Source organism: Homalodisca vitripennis, chromosome 3 (genome assembly GCF_021130785.1).
Source record: "Homalodisca vitripennis isolate AUS2020 chromosome 3, UT_GWSS_2.1, whole genome shotgun sequence".
Classification (NCBI taxonomy): domain Eukaryota; kingdom Metazoa; phylum Arthropoda; class Insecta; order Hemiptera; family Cicadellidae; genus Homalodisca; species Homalodisca vitripennis.
Window position 1 is genome coordinate 144178237 of NC_060209.1, and position 22475 is coordinate 144200711.

General features: G+C 34.6%; 1 protein-coding gene across 3 annotated transcripts in view; it reads left to right on the top strand.

The window, feature by feature from the left end:
* Positions 1-22475, top strand: part of LOC124357619 — a 41014-nt gene that overhangs the window by 11635 nt on the left and 6904 nt on the right. For all 3 annotated transcript variants that reach the window (XM_046809564.1, XM_046809563.1, XM_046809562.1), the window contains exon 4: positions 2916-3001. In XM_046809564.1, coding sequence (XP_046665520.1) covers positions 2916-3001 — 86 coding nt within the window. The remainder of the gene's footprint in view (positions 1-2915; positions 3002-22475) is intronic.

The window sequence follows — 22475 nt, forward strand, 5'->3', positions numbered from 1 at the left end:
GCTAAACTGTCCTGCCATTTCTAAAAGTAGGGACACATTTCTATGGGTATATCTTCTCAGCCCCAAGAACATTAGGGAACAGAAGCCCTCAAATTTGATTGGCTTCAGTAAAAATCTCAGATTCTGAGGGTACATAAGTAAGGGAGACGTAAAGGTCCTTTTAGAGCTACGTGCAAAGACAACCATCTCTTTCTCTCGAGAATAAAAAAACACAATTTATTAAATCTGTGTATGTTTAGTGTGTGATGGTTTTTATGATTTGGTTTTTAGAGTGTGAGGTAATTAATAGTCACTATAACGAAAGTGATATAAGATAATTTCTTGGAGAACCCAGTACACAGTTAGACAACTGAAATACCTGTTTGTTGCAAGTTGAGAGGAAGTTACAGCAGTAAAATATACTGCTGTTACAGCACTAAGTTTTTAATTAAATTTTGTAAAGGATCCGTTTTTATTCAAAGTATAAGAAGTTGTTGAAACAGAACGCCAACATCCACGATCTAACATTGAACGGTCAACGCTGGCCATTCCTTGACTCTCCCACTCAGCTGCGGGAATAGCTTGGGGCTACTGTATGTGTTAACACATCTACAGCTGTTAAGGGGTTAAAAATTAGTATTGGTTAGGCTCACACATAATTTAAATATCAACATCTTACCTGCAAGACAACATGTGTTTTCATCTGGAAAATCAACCAAAAGTCCACTTATTGACCTAATTGAACAGATGAATTACAAGGGTTTTTCTTGAAGTTAGCAAAGCCTTTGACTCTGGATTACAGTTTAATAATCAAGATCAAATCCCTAGGATTAGAGGAAAGTGCACTGTTGTGGTTTCAAAGCTATTGTACACACGTTGTAATAAAAAAAGGATATAATAAGACTGAAAGAATTTTAAAATGAAAATCACAGTGGTTAAAAGAGGTGTCCCTCAAGGTTCCATATTGGGCCCAGTTTTGTTTGTACTATTCACTTCAGAATTTTCTTAACTAACTTGGAAATTTATGCTATCCCATCATGTGTGCTGATGATACTGTCCTGTTAACTGGCAGTTACACTTCACTGAGCTCTTTGACATTAACACCTGCATCGCAGTGGGCATGCCATAGCAGTATTGTAACAATGATCTTGTTATTAAGTCCTCCAAGACGAAACTTGTAGCATTAGAAAGGCTAAAAGATTAAATTACTGAGCATCCAGATCTACAAATGATTGAAGCAACCAAGCATCTGGGTGTAATATTGGATGAACATCTCTTTTGGAAGCTTTACATTCACAAGCTGTGTTCTAAACTCAGTTCTGCTATTTTTGTATTGAAAAGAATACAAATTTTAAGCACACCAACAGGAACAAAAGTGGCATATTGTGCTTCCTTTGAATCCCTATTTGTTATGGGGTAATCCTCTGGGGAAGCTCTTCAATTGATAATCTTAATAGAGTTCTTGTTGCACAAAAGCGCGCTGTGCGGGTTCTGGCTGACTTTCAACCTTGAGATAGTCGCCAGGGGGCCTTTAAGACACTTGGCATTCTCACAGTGGTATGTAACTATATCATTGAAATTATCACTCGTGCTCTTTCTTTCACAAGGAAACTTGCTTAGAATGAGAACTATCCATGATCATCAACCATGACATGGCAGTGACTTCTCATTATCGATGCACAGAACTACACTTTTCTCTAAGAAACCTTCCTATATTGAAGCAAGACTATCAATATACTTCCACAAGAATAAAAAAAAATTGATTCCAAGACCTTAAAATGACAACTATGCATCTGGCTCAGAGATAAATCAATCTACATCATTGAAGAGATTTACAGTAAAGCAATAATTTAATATTTTCCGGAAAGATCAGGAGTGAACAGGTCAAGTGTCGAATTGGACAGGGCAAATTAATTCAATCGTTATTGTAATTTAATTTATTTAAGTATGTAACTAATGGTGTCCGTGTCAAAACTAATTAATATAATTTAATTCATTATTTTTAGAAATTGGTAAATCATTATCCTTGTGTTAGGGACAAGGCCACTCAGATGGTTAGACAGTTTTTACCTTTACCACGGTTCCAATACTATTTTGTGGACCTTTTGTCTGAAAGCAATGTGTTTGATACGAGCTGATTTTTGTAAGCACCTAATCTTGGGAGCTTCCAGTGTCTATTTTCAGGTAGGTTTTTTCTAGCTTCTAGAGGTAGCAGTACATTAGTAACTTTCAGCCTATACAAATTCCTGAACTCTGTAAAATCTTCTGGAAACTATCTCTGAAATAGAAAGCTGTAATTTTCTTTTGTTTCCATTTGTTCCATAAAAACAATTTTTAGCATAGAGATTCACCTGTTGGCTCACATTAGTAACTAATGAAAAATATATGCAACATATGATTTAGACATAACATAAGTTTGTTTATTTCTTCATTTTTCTCTTTAAAATTGTTATGCAAAACCCCAATACTAAACTTTTATAATATATTATTTCTAAAAAAATATGAGTCTTTCTAGGGTAAGGATTACAATTCATTTTTTTGAGTTCTATAAATTTAGGCAACATCCTTCCATTGCATTTTGAGATCCATTTTGCTGAATCAGCTTGTGTTACAATTGTAATTGTATGATGATAAGAATGTCATTCTTAGTTATGAATAATTATGTTCAAAAAATACATAGTTGAGTTATTAAATTTAGATTTGCAATAAAACATAAGTGCCATTTTCTAAACTGGAATTTTTTAAAAATCACAGACCAATAAATATGATAAAACATTTACTTAAAAATGATAATCTAACTTGAAAATGTTGAATTCTTGTTATGAATGTGAAATTGTATTCTTATTTTTAAATGTATTTTTTAAACATAAATCCTTTGGTATAAGTGTGTTAGTCATCAAAAGCAGCTTGTAATTTGAATCTGGTTTTGTTTTTAGCACTGAGAGACGTTACCATTATGATGATAATTCTTCATGTCACTGGCTGTATTATGTCTTTGATTCTTCTGATTGGAGTATATCAGGTAATTTCTTGCTTAATTCATATGTTGTTAGATTGTAATTTTTTATATATGCAATGTATATAGTATGTAGAAGTTTTGTTTGAGCTAAAGAAGAATACTTATATTGCTTTCAGAACGCAGGAGAACTCAGCTATAATATAGTCACGGTAATTTGAATTAAGATGTGTAGGCTATGTTGCAGGGTTTTTCAATAGGAATGGAACATGCCTCCATTCTCTTGCTTATCCATTGAACGATTTACATTTACAGTTATAAAATCTTCATCTTGGACATTTTTATCTGATGATAATGTTCCACTATCTTCAGAATCTGGTGGTTGTAGTTCTTGTCCTTTTTTGTTCTCATCTTTCTTCGTGTTCATCAGTTACAGGTACGTCTGTCGCAGCTACAATGTGTGTACTAGAGCTCGGGTTTTGTCGGGTGTCGATAAATACTTGACTAATAATTTTAGCACTGGCTTCCACTTCTCTCCAGAATTTAGCTTTCCACTTTCTAGTTTGAATTCCAGAGGGGTTTTGGTTCTCTTACGACAAGAAGCTTAGAAAATGCACATAGTCCTATAAGGACCTTTGTGCTCTAGAGGGCTTTGAAAACATCAGTTCATTAAGATCACAAATAGTTATTTAAAAATAATACTTAGGTACCTAAAACAAAAAACTAATAAATACAAGATAGATTAATTACTAAACACCAAAAAACATTTTATTTAAAGCACATACACAAAAGATTATTATTTTTTTTAGGTTTCAAATTGATACATTTAACTCACACTGAAAAATAATTGAAAAATGATCGTGCACGATAGGGAAGTCATGCAGATGTCAGACTATTAAACCAACTCCTAAAAGACTGAAAGAGATGCAGAGAAGAGAATTACTTACGGTAACAGCGACGTAACCTAGGTTATTCAGCACCCGGGGCAAACACCTATTTTGGCGCCCCTCCCCCCCACCAATTGAACTGAAACTAATTCCTTATAACTCCTCTTAAAAAGTGTGGGTGTTGTCCATCGGTACCGGGTACGCTACAATTAATACTATCTTGAATCTTGATCTTAAAATACTCAACCTCAAGTTCAAAGTATATAGGCCTAAATATATTTGGTAAATAATAGAATACGTATTTTCAAAAACAAATAGTTTTTATTTCAAAACAACACCATTTATACTAAAAACACTTATGATAGTAAATTATGTAAAATATTGATTTAAACATTTAATTGTTCTTAGAATTTAACTTTTCGGCTTTTCTTGCAGCAAAATGTACTGACAATCTCACTGAAGCATAGTTTTGAGGCTACCTGGTGCTCAATGGGAAATAATCCCTAGGTTTGTCAGCCTCTGTTGCCCTGTCAAATTCCGTAAATAATTTTTTATTATTTTAAGTTTACTAAAACTTCTTTCATTCGAAGCCACTGAAACCGGAATTGTCAAGAAGATCCGTAATGCAGTCATTATGTTTGGATATACATCCTCCATTTTGTTCACAACACAAAAATTTCAGAAGATCAATCGAATTGGCTGTTTGGATATTTGGTACTAAATCCAAACCATGGTATTTGAAACTTTCCACTTCAGTTGCCAATTCGTCTTTGTCCAAGTCTTCTTTATATTTGGAGGCTAATTCAATTGCTTTAGCCTTTAGGTCACCCCACTCATTGTTCCAAAGCTAGCTCCGTTGAGAAAACCAAACAAATGATTTATGTTTTGAATAGAGTTGAATCTTTCTCTGAGTTCACAAAGAATGCGATCGATCGATTTTCTAATAGCTGCTGTTGAAATTTCTTCTCTTCTGAGAATTCAGGTGCTTTCATCTTCGGCATTCTCATCAAACATGCGCTTTTTTCTTTCTCTTTCGAACTACTTGAAATGAGGATCAAGGCCAAGATTTGTTGCCATTTCTTTGGCTTCTTTCATTGCAGCGTTTGAATAGTTTGCCCTTTCCGAGTCAGTTCAGTAGATCAATCGACTGATGTGTTTGGCCGATCTATGTATGGTGATATTCTCCACTTGTAGGAGCCTTGTTCACAATGTCAATGCGGGTCAATTGCTTGTACCAAAAACAGGAGAGAACTATAAACTCAAACTGCTTGACATTTTTTCAAAAGATTAGCTGCTTCAGTTTTTGTTTCATCTGAGGTAGTTAGGCTGGTTCTGAGGTCATTTAAAGCATTTATAATTTTACCTAGATGCTTGTATATAACTTGTACAGCTTCCCTCTTAGTCGACCATCTGGTGTTACTTTGTAGTTTTAGAGAAAGAGGGACATGTTTTAATATAAACCTCCCATCTATTGGTCGAGCGAAGCAAAAAAATTGTACAAGCAGTTAAGAGTTCCAAAGTATGACTGTACCTCCCCTGACCTTAGACTAGCAGCATTTGCACCTACTAAAATTTAAGGAATGAGCCGCGCAAGGCACAAAATAAGCCAGGTTGTTTTTCGGCAAGAATCCTAGATTGGACGCCTTTGTATTTTGCCAGCCATATTCGAACCATTGTCATAGCACTGGGCCCCGGCAGTTCTTCAAATCTAAGCCATCTTTTTTGATTTTCTCTGAAATTTCTTGCGAAAGACCCAATCCAGTTTTTTCACCAACTTTTACAAAATCAATAAAACTCTCCCACTACCTCCGGACCCTGTTCGGTGATTTTCACATAACGAAGGACTTGAGACATTTGCTCCAAATGACTTACGTCGGGAGTACAGTCAAACATAATTGAAAAGTATTTTGAAGCCTTGATGTCACAAAATATGTTTTCTCTGACTTTTCCTGCAATAATGTCTAAAAATTCATTCTGGATGAGCGGCGAAAAGTAACTGACTTGGCCTTTTTTATGGCGAAGAATGTGCTCTTTCAGAGGTGCATGGTTTAATGAGATACTAGTTCAATAGTGTTCAAAAAAACCTACCGCATCTAGGGTCACTGAAATCCAGGTTTTCATTGGAGCCTCGTAATGGGCTGCCATCTTTTGCTAGTGTAAGATTACATCAATGATAGCATACAAAACACCCTTTCCAGTGTGCCTCTTCAAGTGCATCATGTCTTGTAGTTCTTTGTCAATGCCAGAACGTTTACTTAAACTAGATTCTAAATTTTTCCAAGCACAAAAGCACTGTTTGTGATTTAAGGAGTTCTCATGCTCAGGAATCCGTTCACTCAATTCTTCCACTGAGTGAAACCCTTCATCTTTGGCTAAAGCAGAAATCTTATGTGGATGTTGATGTTCAGTGTGCGAAAAAAGTTTGCATGGGATACAATACAAGGAATTGTTTGATTTGCTATAGACTAGCCATGTTCGAATGTACTTTTAAGCCATTAGGCATAATTTTTGTAAACCATCTTTAGTCAACTGTCTCCCATCTCTTAAAGTATTGTTAAGATCAGGTTCTATTTTTCCCTTCATTCAATAATCTCGATACGAGGAAAACATCTGTCTGGCATCCGAAATGGAGTTATTAGGCCACTTCCCCGGATCTTTTAGATCAATAGATTTAGTAGACTCACCATGGGATTGGATCAGTTGTCAAACTCGTAGACGTACCATTATTATACTTTTGCTCCGGTTGAAACATCTCGATCTCTTCACCCTCGACGTCATCCTGGTGACCGTTGGTACAACTGGAAGTTCTTCAGCTGAAGATTTTCCGTACCAAGATTAGCATTAGTTGAAAACACGTCTTGGACTGCATCAGCTGATGACCCTCCATCTTCAAAGTCGTACTTGTACTACAGCTGATTTCATCTGAAAAAATAAAAAATTCGAGTTACCTTCATTCGATAAAATAATATTATTAGGGTATGATTTGTCAATTTGTGGTAGAACTTAGCTGTTTTAAATTGTGCCGTATTTATCTAAAAGCATAGTTTAACGCTAAATTAAACAATACTGCCGACAAAGCATCTCCTACTATACTATTTTTTTTAAATAAATTATGACGTTCTTAGTTCTTGGTTAAAGCGAAAATGTCGTCTTCAAGTGTGACGATGACTAGATTTTGCTGGCTTTGTTAGCGTTTCTAAGAAATAGCTTAAGAAGAAGAAAGCTTAAAACCCTGTGTTCAATTATATATTTTTTTAAACACAGATTCATATCAATAGTAACGCTGCTACAGTTACAGAAAAGTTAATTATGATATAATTTTTAAGGTTTCAATAAGTTAATCATTAATCTGTATTAGTTAATAAATACAAAGTAACAAAGTACTGTATATCTATCTTACCTACCTTTACTGTTTGTTTCATTTAGCCATGATGATAGAAGAGACGAGGTTTGATGTGCTTCTTTTTTTCTCTCTTTAGCTCTTTTGCGATCTTTTTTCCGCACCAGACAGTTTTTTCGACATGACTAATATTCACAAAACACGAAAATAATATTGCTAGTAAACACTCAAAGAAACAGCTCCGCAACCACTTTACGTGAACCGAACCACTGATGATGTATATAAATGAAGTAGAAGTATGAACTATTGTCAACAATAGTAGTGCACAACTGCACAACATACGCAGTTAGTTGTTAGTCAAGGTCAGGCCCAGCGAGCATCGATGTGTTGTGTTGTTTGTGGCAATGTGGATGTGTGTGGTGCGGTATTGAGAGGGATGGGGGAGCTGGCGGGTGGGAGCCGGTAGGGGAAGGAAGTGTCTGACGCCGCGCCGTCCTAGTGAGTCATTCCACAGATAACACAGTGTGCCCATACTCGTTCTGTACAAGTTCATGCAGGACCGTAAACAAATGATTCGTAAATAGTCAGATAGCATTCATCATTTCACTTTGCATTTTCTTAGACTTAAATCAAATAAAAAATAATAAATATAATGATTTTCTTTTGCAACACACCTCGCATTAAAAAATATATTTTCAAAACAATTTTTATTAGAAAAATCTGTGGCCGGTGTTGGCGCCGCCCCCCCAACAACTTGCGCCCGGGGCACATGCCCCCGCGTGCCCCCCCCTAGTTACGTCGCTGTACGGTAACACTTAAGATCTGGCTACTGCAAGAGTAATTTTACACCTTAGTATACATTTTTTAAAGCCTGACCTATACAACTAAACTATGACACAAATCTATACCCTACGCTAACCGGGTATTTTATATTCACCATCCAGCCCCCTTGCACAGCCTACAAATTGGACAAAGATGAAACTTTCATCGACTTCTTTAATAATAACATAAAAGACTACTTTAAAAACTTAAGTAAGACTTCATTTTCCAACAGTTATTATGGAAATGATATAGGGAGAGTCAGCCAAACTCCCTTTAACAAAAAACTGAACCACGATATTTTACCTCAAGATGGACAAATACCCAACCAAGACATAGGGAGAGTCAGCCAAACTCCCTTTAGCAAAAAACTGAACTACAACATTTTATTACAAAATGGACAAATACCCGACCAAGACATAGGGAGAGTCAGCCAAACTCCCTTTAGCAAAAAACTGAACTACAACATTTTATTACAAAATGGACAAATACCCGACCAAGACATAGGGAGAGTCAGCCAAACTCCCTTTACCAAAAAACTGAACCACAACTCTCTATCCTACGCAACAGAAAATGAGCTACAAGAGCCCATTAACATTATACGTGGTAATGGTGCAAATCAAAGTTTTTTAGACCTCTGCCAAAAAATAAAAGTAAAACTAAAAACAAAATAGTCTCTGTGCACAGAAACACAGGGGAGAAATTTAATGACACAAGTAAACTGACTATATTACATCAGAACATCAACTCCATGTCAAATAAAGTGAACAGACTAAACCACTTGTTAGACGAATTCCTCCCTAGTATTGTTGTGCTAACGGAGCACGGACTAAAACATGATGCTCTTGAAAATACCAAAATTCCTAACTATAAACTGGTAGGAAGTTTCTCTAGGATGCATCATCAAAAAGGAGGTGTAGCCATATATAAACACTTAAATCTGGGAAATAAAGTGGACAGGATTGATACAATTCCAGCACTAGAGATGATATGTGAGACCCAACTTATCAAAATCAAAGAAGGTCAAAAGAGCATCTATGTGTTGGGTGTTTATAGACCACCATCTGGGAACTTGGATGAGGCAATCGATCACTTAACAGAGATCTTGAACACAATCCCCTTTCAACAAAGCATTATAATTGACGACATAAACGTGGACAACCTAGTTCAAGACAGTCCCTGTTTGAAACTTAATGACGCTCTTGCACAATATGGTGTTAGGAGATTATCACTGCCACCTACCAGAGTAACCAGCACTACATCAACATCAATTGACTGTGTCTGCTCCAACATCCCTTTACCAGAAGTCACAGTAGATGTCTTGACCACAGGACTTTCGGATCACAACGCACAGCTGTGTTCAACGAGTCTGAAGAAATCACCTGTTCCCACAACTTATTCAATTAGAAGACATCTTAATAAAAATAACCTTGACAGCCTGAGTGACTACTTAAAGGGACTTAACTGGGGATTAGTGCTTAATGCACCAGCTGTGGACACTGCTTTTAGAAATTTTAGCCAAATACTTAACTCTGCAATGAACCTAACATGTCCTTATAAAAAAACCAAAGCAAAGCGTAATGCAAGAGCTTGTCGCTTTAATGATCCAGAAGCTCAAAGACTGAAGACCGAGTTTTTAGAAGCCTTAAATAGAGAAGAAACCACAGGTTGCGTAGCTGCTAAAACCCAAACAGCAGAAAAGAAAAAAGCCTATGATATGAGACTGAAATATATAAAAAGGCAAGCAATAGTAGACCGCATAAGCAACTCAGAAAACAGGTCAAAAGCAGTCTGGGACACAATTAATAATGAACGCCATAAGAAGAAACAGGACACTCTACTTGAATTGACAGTCAATGGCAAAAAATTAAACAATCCATTCGAAATAGCTGAGCACTTAAATACTTATTTTACAACTATAGCTGAGATAACACTAAAAGAAGCAGGTCAAACTTCAGATATCTCAAGGAAGCCTCAATGCACCTGAATTTGTTATTCATAGCACTACACAGGCAGAAGTTAAGAAAACCATCATGGCAATGAAATCAAAGCCATCAGCAGGCATAGATGATGTCTCATCTATCTTACTTAAGCACTGTGTTGATGAAATTACACTGCCTCTGACTGATATTATGAACAAGTCCTTAGCTCAGAGTATTTTTCCAGCTGACCTCAAGATTGCCAAAATAATCCCTATTAAGAAACAACCACAAAGCACAGAAGCTGGCCACTTTAGACCAATATCTCTTGTATCAACCATCTCCAAGATATTTGAAAAAATTGTTTTAACAAGATTAATAACCCACCTCATGGACAATAATTTGCTCAGTAAACATCAGCACGGATTTTTATCCTCTAAATCTACAACCACAGCTATCACTGACTTCTTTGAGAATGTAATTGACCAAATTGAAACTGGAAAAATAGCATCTGCTATTTTCTTGGATCTAAGTAAAGCTTTCGACACACTGGGACATAATTTACTTCTTACTAAGCTGATGACTTTAGGAATCCAAGGTTCAATAGTTATTTGAAGAACAGGACTCAACTAGTAGAGCTGAAATATACAGCTAATAACACAGTTTACCATGCTAGGTCAAAACCCCTCAATATAACAAGAGGGGTCCCTCAAGGCTCAGTACTGGGTCCAGTCTTGTATGTATTGGTAACAAATGACCTCCCAGATTACCTAAAGGAGCAAGCCCACACCACAATGTACGCTGATGACACAGCTCTTATACTTGCTGAAAAAGGCCCTAATGATTTAGATTGTCAGGCCTTCATTGCTTTCAATATGGCAAAACAATATTGTCAGGAGAACGATCTTGCACTAAATGACAGCAAAACTAAACAAATCCTGTTTACAAGAGCTGCAAACTTAACCGAGGGGTTGCCAATGGTGGAAGTAGAGGACGAGACCAAATACCTAGGAGTGATCATTGACCAACATCTGTCCTGGACCCCTCATGTGGACATGGTGTGCAGGAAACTGAGTACTGCCCTGTATGTTGTAAAAAGAACAAGGTCTGTTGCAGATCTGTCAACGGCCAGGGTCGCGTATTTTGCCCTATTTGAGTCTGTTGTGAGGTATGGTTTGGTAATATGGGGAGGGTCAAGTATAGGAAATATGACTAAAGTTCTAAAACTTTAAAAGAAAGCGGTAAGAATATTGGCAGGTCTAAATCATCTTGACTCTTGCAGAAGTGCTTTCAAAGACCTTGGAATTCAGACAGTGGTGACTCTTTACATACAACAAACCATTCTACATGTATTTAACACTGATTACAATAGACTGGGCAAAATTCATTCATATGGAACCCGCAATGTGACAAACTTCGTCTTACAACCTCATCGACTCACCATGACTACCAAGAAGCCATCTTATGCAGGTGCAAAATTTTACAATCTCCTACCAAGACACCTCAAGAGCATAACAAGAGAGTCAGCGTTGAAGAGGAATCTCAGTGCATGGCTTGCTGACAGGACGTTTTACTCCATCGAGGAATTTTGAAACTGGACATGACATTTTTAAACTAGGACTTGATCTATGTTTTAAACTAGATAACATTTTTACATACATATTGACACATATTCTGTACTCGATGTATATGAATAAAGTTCTCTTTGATTGATTGATTGATTGATTGATTGATTGAGTCACTGGACTATTGTAATTCTTTTCCCTTAACCCTGTTGTATCCTCTGTGTTTCCAAGCTACTAAATGCATTGTTCCTTTTGTACCTAATTGTAGTTCCAAGTCTTTTAACCATTATATATTGAAGGCTCTTGAGGTAGCTTAAAGTGGTGCAGTCAGTTTTGTTTGGGTTAGTTTAAAAATTGTTTTCAACAACAGGGGTATGAGATAACTGCCTTGAAACAGGAGAAATTGAGAAAATTATTATTCTACAAGGAATTGTAGTATTTAAAATTATTTATATTTTTTTAATATAAGGCCTACAAAAACAGCTGAAGGTAAATATATGCATGTTTAAGTATATAAGAGGGCTATTCAGAAAGTAAGGAATGTTTTCACCTGAGGCAGTCAGGCGCGTGCAAATCGTGTATATATTGGTGTGCTCGTGCTCAGCATCTCAGTCAGAGTCCAGCCATGACAGCGAGAACATCCCCTCGTTACCTGTTTTTGTTATATTCAAATTTGAAATGTGTGCTGCCATAGAAAATCCCACCAGTTGTGAAGTGCAGTCACTGATTCCTTTTTTTTGGCAAAAAACTTAAAACCGATAGAAATTTAGTGGCAATTGTGTGAAGTGTACAGGAACAACGTAATGACTGAACGGTCTGTTAAGAAGTGGTGCATTTAGTTTTTAAAATGGCAGAAGAAACATTCATGATCAAGAGAATAGTGGACGTCCGAACATTGTGACTGATGAACTGGTTGCCAAAGTTGACAAAATGATTTGTGAGTACCGCCAAACTTCTTATTGATTTTCTAGAATCAAGATCTTTATTAGCCATTAAATAATTTTTACAAATTACAATAGGCTTCGTCAGAGTAAGTCTAGATTTCCTAAACCTATATTATGTACTAGAACAATGTTAACAATATAAAAAAGGTTAACTAAGATATAAAATTTTCACAAGACATATACTCTTCAATTGTATAAAACACATTACACTTAAGCCACTTAGATACAACTTTGTAAAACTCATTATTTGGCAACAATCTAATTGAAACAGGTAACTTATTAAAGAATCTCAACTGTTGGTATTGGTAACTTTTCATTGTTTTACTTAATCTAATATTTGGTGCAACCAGGTCTTGTTTGTTTTCTTGTTTGATAATTATGCACTAAACTGTGAGTATTAAAATTATTTATATTTACTTTAACAAATATTAAATTGCTATAAATATACAAGTTTGGCAAGTGTCATGATTTTATATTTACAAAAACTTGCTCTGCAGGATTCTCGATTAGATAACCCAGCCAATACCCTTACTGCCTTCTTTTGCCATGTAAAGGATTTTTTTGCAGCACTAGAATTACCCCAGAGGCGTACACCGTAACTTAAATGGCTGTGAAAGAGACCAAAATAGGCCATCAATAAAAACATCCGGGCTCACACAATACTTTAGTTTCCTTAGTAAGAATAAACACTCTTGACAATTTCTTACAAAGGCCATCGACAATGTTCATCCCAGCAGAGTGTACTGTCTAGGGAAATACCAAGTAGTTTAACCGATTTTAAAAAGTTGTCATTAATTGTGTCTAAATTATTTTTCAATGAAAAAAGTATACTCTCATCTTACTATCGTTTATAACCAGATTATTGGCAGAATACCACATTTTCGCTAGTTCAAATGAATTGGTGAGTTGAGAATTAACTTGTGAAACACTAACATCAGAGCATATCAATGTTGTGTCATCAGCGTATAGCACTGATGTTTGAAGGTACATTATAACTAAAATCATTTGTAAACACTAAGAATAAAAAGGTCCAAGGACTGAGCCTTGAGGTACCCCTGTACTTACATTTAACACATCAGAAGAACAGTTATTTACACATACAAATTGTTTTCTATAGCTAAGGTAACTTTCAAGTAGTTGCAATTCTTTATTCCTAATACCGTAAAATTCTAACTTTTTACACAACACTGAATGTGACACTAAATCAAATGCTTTGCTCAAATCAATTTAAACTACAGCCAGTAACCAAGTTTTTTTTCAAAGCCCTTGAGAATAATGTCAATAACAGACTCAACAGCATATTAGTGGAGTGATGAGGTCTAAAACCAAACTGAAGGGATATAGCAAATTGTTAGATACAAAATAATCATACAGTTGCTTCAAAATGCAGGATTCAATTACTTTACTTAATATGGGGACAATTGCAATTGGACGATAGTTCTCATGGTTATTTCTGTCACCTTTCTTAAAAATAGGTGTCACCTTGGCAAATTTTAAACACTGAGGAAAACTACCTTCAAGAAACATGCGGTTTACAAGATAAGTAAGTGGAACTAATATTACATCTATTATACCTTTGATTACATAATTGGATAAACCAAATACATCCTCACTTCGAGAGTTGCTCATCTTGTAACTACATCTTTAACAGTTTTTTTTTTGTCAATTGATTTCCACCTGAAGTCATTTTTACATATTTCAGGGGGGAAAATTCCTCAACAGATCCGCCCAATTAACATTATTTGACATGTAGTTTACTGTGTTAATTTGTGTATTTGTAAAATAATTGTTCAATACATCTGCAGAGAGAGAATTTTTTTATTGTGTGTTCAATATGCCCTGATTCTTTTTTAACAATTTCCCAAGCCTTTCTACATTTATTTTTTGCATTTTGAATCAATTTATCATTGAGACTTATTTTAGCTTCACTGATAGCTTTGTAGTACAATTTTTAAACTGCATGTATTTATTCTTGTCAAGTTGGTCTGAACTTAATTTCCACTTATCATATAAGGCGAGCAAGAAAGTGCGCATCAACCGGAGTTTGGGAGTAAACTGACTTCTTGTTAAGTGATCACCTGGTTTACAACTTAATTTGACACTAATCAATGGACAATAATAATTAAAATGAGTTACCAACATATCTACAAACATAGAAAAAAACAACCATTTACATCATCGAAATTACTTAAACCTGACCAATCAACACCTTTTAAGTACTCTCCTAAGTCATACAATCTATCTTGTGAAATGAGACGTTTTTTTATATGGTTTTGTTCTCACCCTTCTCTTTTGAAGTGATTGAAAGAGAAAAACTAACAAAAACACCTGCATGGTCAGAGATTTGTCCTGTTTAAGCAAGGAGCAACTATAACAAATTCCTTGTTGATATTAGTATACAGATTATCCAAACAGGATGTGTTTCTTGTTGGCAAGCTATTCGTGTTGTATAAATTTACTGATCTAAGAACGTTTAAGAAGTACTGCACATGTGGCGTATTCTGTTCTAAGATATTAACATTTAAGTCACCAGCCAGGGCAAAAAACTTGTGGGCTTGGTCATTAAATATACTAATAGGTTTTTCTAAATTATTTACAAAAGCATAAAAATCAGAATTGGGAGTTCTATACATACATACAATAAATAAAATTATATTCTATCAGCCTAATTACAGAGGGTTCACACACAAAATCAAGACAGTATTCAGAGACATCAATTACTTCATATTTCAAAGATTCCTTTAATAAAATTGATGAGTCTCCGTGAATGTGAGGAGGTTTGCGACAATAAGAGGATGCTAGAATGAAACTATCAGGCACATACAATGAAATTTCTTCCTTCTTCAAGATTGTTTCCAAATGACCAATTTTGTTCCTAAGTGATCTGATATTCAATTCAATACGTTTAAAGTTGGTTGAGACTGGTATGTCAAATGTTGTCGGCTGTTGGTACTTTATATTAATTCCCTAATCTAGATTGATGAGATTCATTAGTTATCTTACTTGTATTAACAGAGTTAGACAGATTATCTATTTTGCAAAAATTACTACTACTAGTGAAATTACACTTGTTCTACAAGTCAGTCTATTATTTAAGTCGTCGGACTGGAATCCACAAATTCTTGGTTTTTTTCTTGGCCTGGAGTGGATGAGGTACAGTATATGATAGTGGTCCTCTTGCTTGCTCCTCCAGTTGAGGGGTGGCCCATCCATAGAATGCTGTTGTGTTTGAAAAGCAAAGTTTCTACACATTCGCCATTCATAGTTTGGACTGCGTCCAGACGCTGCGTCTAGAGCGTGGTGCAACAATAAACTCTGAGCGGTACTGCCAAACATAGTAAAACCTTAGGAGAGCTGTCCGAAACAAGTGTAGAGGAAAATTGTCATCTAAAATTTTGGTTTTGCCTGACAATTTTGAACCTCACACGGTAAACCGTACACAAGAATTCTTGATTTGTTTGACTGGGAACCCTTTCCTCATTTCCCTACCATCCTGATCTTGCTCCAAGTTAATTTATAATATTAGTTGTAAAATTGCATACATTATATGTAATGATAAATATTATCTTGTGTCAATATAGACAGTGATAATAGAAATGTGTTTGTACTTTTAGAATATAGGTAAAACTAAATATAAACAATGATTTAAATCTTGATCATTTGTGATTTTTTGGTACCATCCCATACAATACTGAAGGTATTGATATTACAAATCCTATATTTGTTATAGATACTTTCCTTTCAACATTGAATCGATATCGGGTTGAAGGCAGTATTGGAATGTCCTTAGTTGCCATTTAAAAATGGTACATTATAATAATTACTGGAAGGCATGGTGTTTGTATGTTAGAGGCTAAAATATACTCTTCTTTAATAGGTAGATCTATTATAACTAAGCTTGAGGCAATTCCTTTTGGTGGTTTTGGTCATCAGATCCCATTCATCCCAGGTGCGGTGGGGGAAGACCCACATGTGAGTAAAAGAGGTTTTGTGCTCCTGCTTTCTGGCTCAGATACTGTGGTTTCTTAGTTTCTTTTAGTGCTAAAATTTACACCTAAGTGTCAAGTAAGATTTTTTCTTCAGTAACCAGGTGAAAAATTTGTAACATTTATAAAAGTGAAAGGAAAAAGTTTAATTATTCTATTTTTTATCTTTGCATAGACTTGAGACTTGAGTTGTTAGTTGTTATCACATGTGTAGATGACTTGATAAGATAATTGGTGCTGGACTCTAGTTGCAGTTTGACCCCCCTGGGCTCGGCTCTGCTGTTCTTATCTGACATCAGCTTTCTGTTTGGCTGAAGATATAACTTATTCAATTGCTTATCAACAAGTCCAATAGCTCAGTTGGTATAGTGTCTATCTCTGAAAACTTGTTGAACTATAGGAGAATGGGTTCAAATCCCTCTGCTGTTGAATAATTTTTGTTACTTATTTCTATTGAACATAAATATTTTGTGATTTATTCTCGACACCTATCATACAAAATAATATCTAACAGACATTTTTATTTACTTATTCTTAAAATTTAATTTTAATCAATTTTCTTTAATTGGTGACATTTGAAAGAAAGAAGTTTAATACTCATTTTGTAGTTTGCTACCAACTTTGATTGTACAATCTAAATTATAAAAACAGTTTATCAACGGATAATTGTTCTGAATTAATATCAACATGACATTTATGGTAGGGAACATCGTCTTTGCTAAAATAAGAGGTCATTCCCAGTGGCCTGCTACTATTATGTCTGTAGATGATGAGGGTGGCAGAAAAAAATTTAAACTAACATTTTTTGGTACCAATCAGACAGCATACTGTACTATATCTTGCCTCAGCTCTTTTGAAGAAACTAAACAAATTCTTCTGAATAAATCTAGTATCAAAAAAAGCCTAAAGGATGCTATTACTGAGGCAGAAATAATTATGAATCAGAGCACTTGTACAGCGTCTAGTCATCTAAATAGTAAGGAGGATGATCTTCCTGTTTTAATTCATTGCCCCATTTCATCATCTGGTAAATTATCAGGAACTGAACTGTGTAAAAATATTAATAAAGATGACGTTAACATTTCAATACAAGACGAAATGCTGAGCTCTTTGGTAGAGGAAAATAAAAGCCTAAGAGAGGAGCTTCATTCTACAAAATTTAACATGTCACTCAGAGAAAATGCTATTGAGGAAAAGTTCTTTGATAATATTACATCTCTTAACTCCAAAATAGAACTTCTGGAAAATGATAATAATATGCTGAATATAAAGTTAAATGAAATGAAACATATGAAGCTAAGTGCTGAGTTAGTTACACTTCAACTGGAGGATGAAAGTAAGGCATCATTGGAAAAAGCTGAAAGTATTGAAAAACGTTATGGGATACTTAATAAAGAACTGTATTCCCTTAAAAGTAAGCTAGCTGATAGCAGGGCTCTTGTCACTGACCTCGAAACTAAAAATGAAGACCTGATAACTCAACTTAAAACCCAAAGTAAAAAAGTAACTGTGCTGCAAAATTCTCTAGTGGAAAAAAAAACAAAAACTATCCTCACATAAATCTTATAATGTGCCATTAACTAATAGAAATAACTTTCTGAACGACTCCATGATGGAATGTTATTTTGACTCTTTTAGAGAAAAATCTATAGTTGGAAAGTCTATATTGTTCTTGGGTCCTGCATCGACTCAGTTCCTGAAGCTGGCTAATGGCATGGATGTTGATTATACTATGAGACAACTTTCTTTTAATTTACACAAATTTGTTTTTTGTTGCCTTAGTGACAGTTTAATCTCAGATAAAGATGACTCAGGATCACACTGGAGTCTGTTAGTAGTTGACACTATCAATATGTCGCTCTTACACTTTGATTCCATAATGGGAATGAATGCAAACAGTGCAGATAAATTTGCCAAAAATATAGGCTATAATCCAGACAATATTATAAAAATGCCATGTATACAGCAAAAAAATGGCTTCCAGTGTGGCTTAGATGTTCTGGTGAATGCTAGGTTGTTACTTGATGGCTACTGCAACAAGGAACCCTATGAGGGATTGTCACTTGAAGACTGGTACTGTAAATCATTCGGGAGTCCACTACAACTTTTACCTGGCTGGACTACTGTTGAGAAGCAAAGTTTAAATAAAACTGTCAAACCTAAAAATTTTACTAATGACAAGTTAACTGTGATCTCTAACAGGTACAGTGTTCTGATGGATTCAGGTGAGCAGTCCAACGTCGATAATGTTACAGTTGCTTTACAGCCACCTAATAACCGCTCGGTTTCACATTCAAAGGATTTAAATATAGGAACCAAAATTAAGACAATGATTAATTCCAATATTAAATCTCTGGATAGTCATAAATTTGCCTGGAAAAACAGCAGTCTTTCTTGTACTACTAAAAAAAAGAAATCTATCCTTGTTTTGGGAGATTCCATTCTGAAACATGTTACAGTTCCTGATGCTTATGTTGGCGCATTTCGTGGTGCAAGAGCTAATGTACTTTGCAACAAAATACTAAAATTCACTGAACGTAAGGTGCAGCCTACATGTGTTTTTCTACATATCGGTACAAATGACCTACACCAGACTAGAAGTCCGGAAGATGTAATGGGGGCGGTTGGAAATGTTATAAAGGCGGCAAAATACAAGTTTCCAAGTGCTCAAATAATTTTAAATGCTATTCTACCAAGACGTGACATAGAGTATCATCTGATTAATCGCTCAAATAAAAACCTAAGATGGCTTTGTAGAGAACTTGGTGTGGTTTTTTTGGATGTTAGTAGGAATTTATCTGATTTACACTTGGCCAAAGATGGCATTCATTTAAACTACAAGGGCACTGATCATCTTAATCGAACTATTCACTGGGTAGCTTCTTCCTGTAAAAAGCAAATTTCAGACAAAAATGCAAAGGCAGAATTAGTCAATAAAGATCTCTCTCCATCTCACAGGACTTCTGTAATGGATGCAAATATGAACAACATTGGGATCCAGAAGTGTGATTTATTGCCTGAAGATTTTCAAAACAAACTACAAGATCCATTGCCAACTAAACAATCTTCCTCTTCTGTGGTTGTTACTGGACTCTCAGCTGAATCATCTCATTCATCCCTGATCGTCATGCCAGGTGAACACAGCTACGCATCTGCTGTGTCTGGTGTCATGGGAGAGGAGCAGTCAGTTTGTGGTTTAGGCTCTAGTGATAGTGATAGTGTGAGTGAAAGTCAAATCTCTAATGTGAATTCACAAAACCTTTGTCCTGATGAAGTTGGTAGACATTTTTTAGGAATAAAATAAATGTCAAGAAAGGATTGTTAAATAGAAGTTTAGATTTAGAATTGATTGCACACCATGTCAATAATAATACTAACCTTCACAGGCAAAAATGCTGTATAGATAACAAAATATTTGATAGTTTAAAATTTAATTACAGGAACAGCATTTGGATAATGTTTTGTAATACTCAAGGTTTTTTGTGTAAAATAAATGACATTGAAATTTTTCTTGAACATGAAGGCAAAGACATATCTATTATTTGTTTTAATGAACATTGGCTAAATGAATCAAATATTGAAATTTTGAAAAAATTAAAGGGGTTTAAACTTGCATCTTACTTTGTAAGAAAAACAACTCTTAGAGGTGGATCATGTATCTTAGTCAAATCTGGTATTAAGTTTGAAGAAAACATTAACCTTAGATGTTTTAATGCTGACTTTCATTTTGAAGGTTGCTTTATAAATCTAATTGATTATAATGTTACAATAGCATCTATTTATAGAACTCCACCACCAGCTAAATATTGTTCATCAAACTCCACAGAAATCTTTTTAAATAAAATACAGAATTGGTTAGATTTGGTTAGCAAACATAAAAATAACAGAGTATTGGTGGCTTCTGATTTTAATATCAACTTGTTGAATAAAAATTGTAACAATGTTAAAACTTTTAAAAACATTCTGACACAAAATGGATTTTTATATAATTTTTTGGCACCATCCAGAATTACTGATTTCACAATGTCATGCATAGACAACATTTTCTCAAGTATGAACTGTATGGTAAATGATAAAATAAATTTTGACATGGGGTGGTCAGATCATAATTCTTTGTTTGTTTCCATCCAGTTACCTGAGAAAACTAAAAGAGAATCAATTTTAATAAGTAAAAGATTTTTTTCTGCAATAAATGTCTTCAATTTTGAATCAAGAATAAAAAAACTAAATTGGACTTTGGACCCATCTGATAATGTAAACAATAACTTTAATGCTTTTTTGTCAGAATTCTTGTTAATATTTAATGAATGTTTTCCAATGAAAACCATTAGTGGGAAGACGAGAATTACTAAAAACTCCTGGTGTACTACGGGGATAAAAGTTTCAAGTATAAAAAAAGAGAGTTACACAGCTTAGTCAAAACAAACAAATCACCATTGCTTTTAAAATATTATAGAACATACAGAGGAATATTTAGAAAAGTTGTTAACAATGCTAAACGAATGTTTAATGACGAACTAATTTCCAAGTCGAGAAATAAATCTAAGGCTGTCTGGTCAGTCGTTAAATCTGAATTGGGATTCGGTCAAAAGGAAAAAAGTCTTGGACAATTAATTATTGACAATGATACAATATCTGATCCAAATAGAATTGTTCAAGAATTCAATGAACATTTTGCTTTAGCTGCAGAGAAACTTAAACAAACTTCCAAAAGTATACCCTATTATGAGCATATGATTTTTCATAATATGAAACAAACGCCTTATGAATTCAAATTTTTAACTAAAAAATAAAGATGTATCAAAAGCCATAATGAAATTAAAAAATACAAATTCCACAGGATGGGATGATGTTCCTACCTTCCTTATAAAAAAAGTGAATCCCTACATCTGCACCCAACTATGTACATTAATTAATTTCTCTTTTATGAAGAGCGAATTTCCTGACAGACTGAAATATTTGGTGATAACACCTATCTTTAAAAAAAGGAAACAGAGCTCACATTGAAAACTATCGCCCAATTTCAGTCCCATAGTTTTTTCAAAAATTTTTGAAAGTGTTGTAAATTCTCAGTTGACTGGATATTTGGAACAATATGACTTATTTCATAAAAATCAATTTGGCTTTAGGAGAGGTCATGGCACTGAAGGGGCCCTGGCTCATTTGGTAAATGAGGTTTCTCAAGCCTTGGATGAGTAGCGGGCCACTGCTGGTGTGTTCTGCGATTTATCTAGCGCTTTTGATTGCGTTATACATAACAATCTTATTAAAAAATTGGAATTTTATGGTGTGAGAGAATTAAACTGGTTTAGGTCTTATTTCCAATCTAGGAAACAAAAAACTTTGATTAAAATTGGAAGCATAAAATATGAATCTGAATGGAAGTCTGTAAGTAAGGGGGTGCCTCAGGGATCCATTTTAGGCCCAACATTATTTTTAATTTATATAAATGACCTACAGGAAGTAACAGATGAAGGTTTAATATTGTATGCAGACGATACAACAGCAATAGTAAAAGACCTAAACACCGTAAGTTTGCATTGTAAAATCTCATCACTTATCTTAAAATTAAATAATTGGTTCAATCTAAATGGTTTATTTTTAAACAGCAAAAAATCAGAAATTGTTCATTTTAAAACACACCAAAATAAATCTATTCTTCAGACCGTGAATTTCAATGATGAATCGGTAGGTGTTTCTAATACAGTAAAGTTTTTAGGATTATACATTGACGAAAACATTAATTGGAAACATCATATTGAAAAATTGGAAAATAAGCTGAGCTCTGCGTGTTTTGCCTTAAAAGTTTTACAAAATATTGTGAGTTTTCAAGTGATGATGACAGTGTATTATGGTTATTTTTTTCCTCACATGAAATACGGTATATTGGCATGGGGTTCTTCCTCCAAAGCAATTTCTATTTTTATATTGTAAAAAAGAGCTTTGAGAATCATAACAAAATTAAATTTTAGATCATCCTGTAGGTCTATATTTAAACAGTTAAATTTATTGACCATTCCGTCACTTTATATATATGAGGTCTTAATGTATACCCATAAAAACTTACTTAATAATATCAC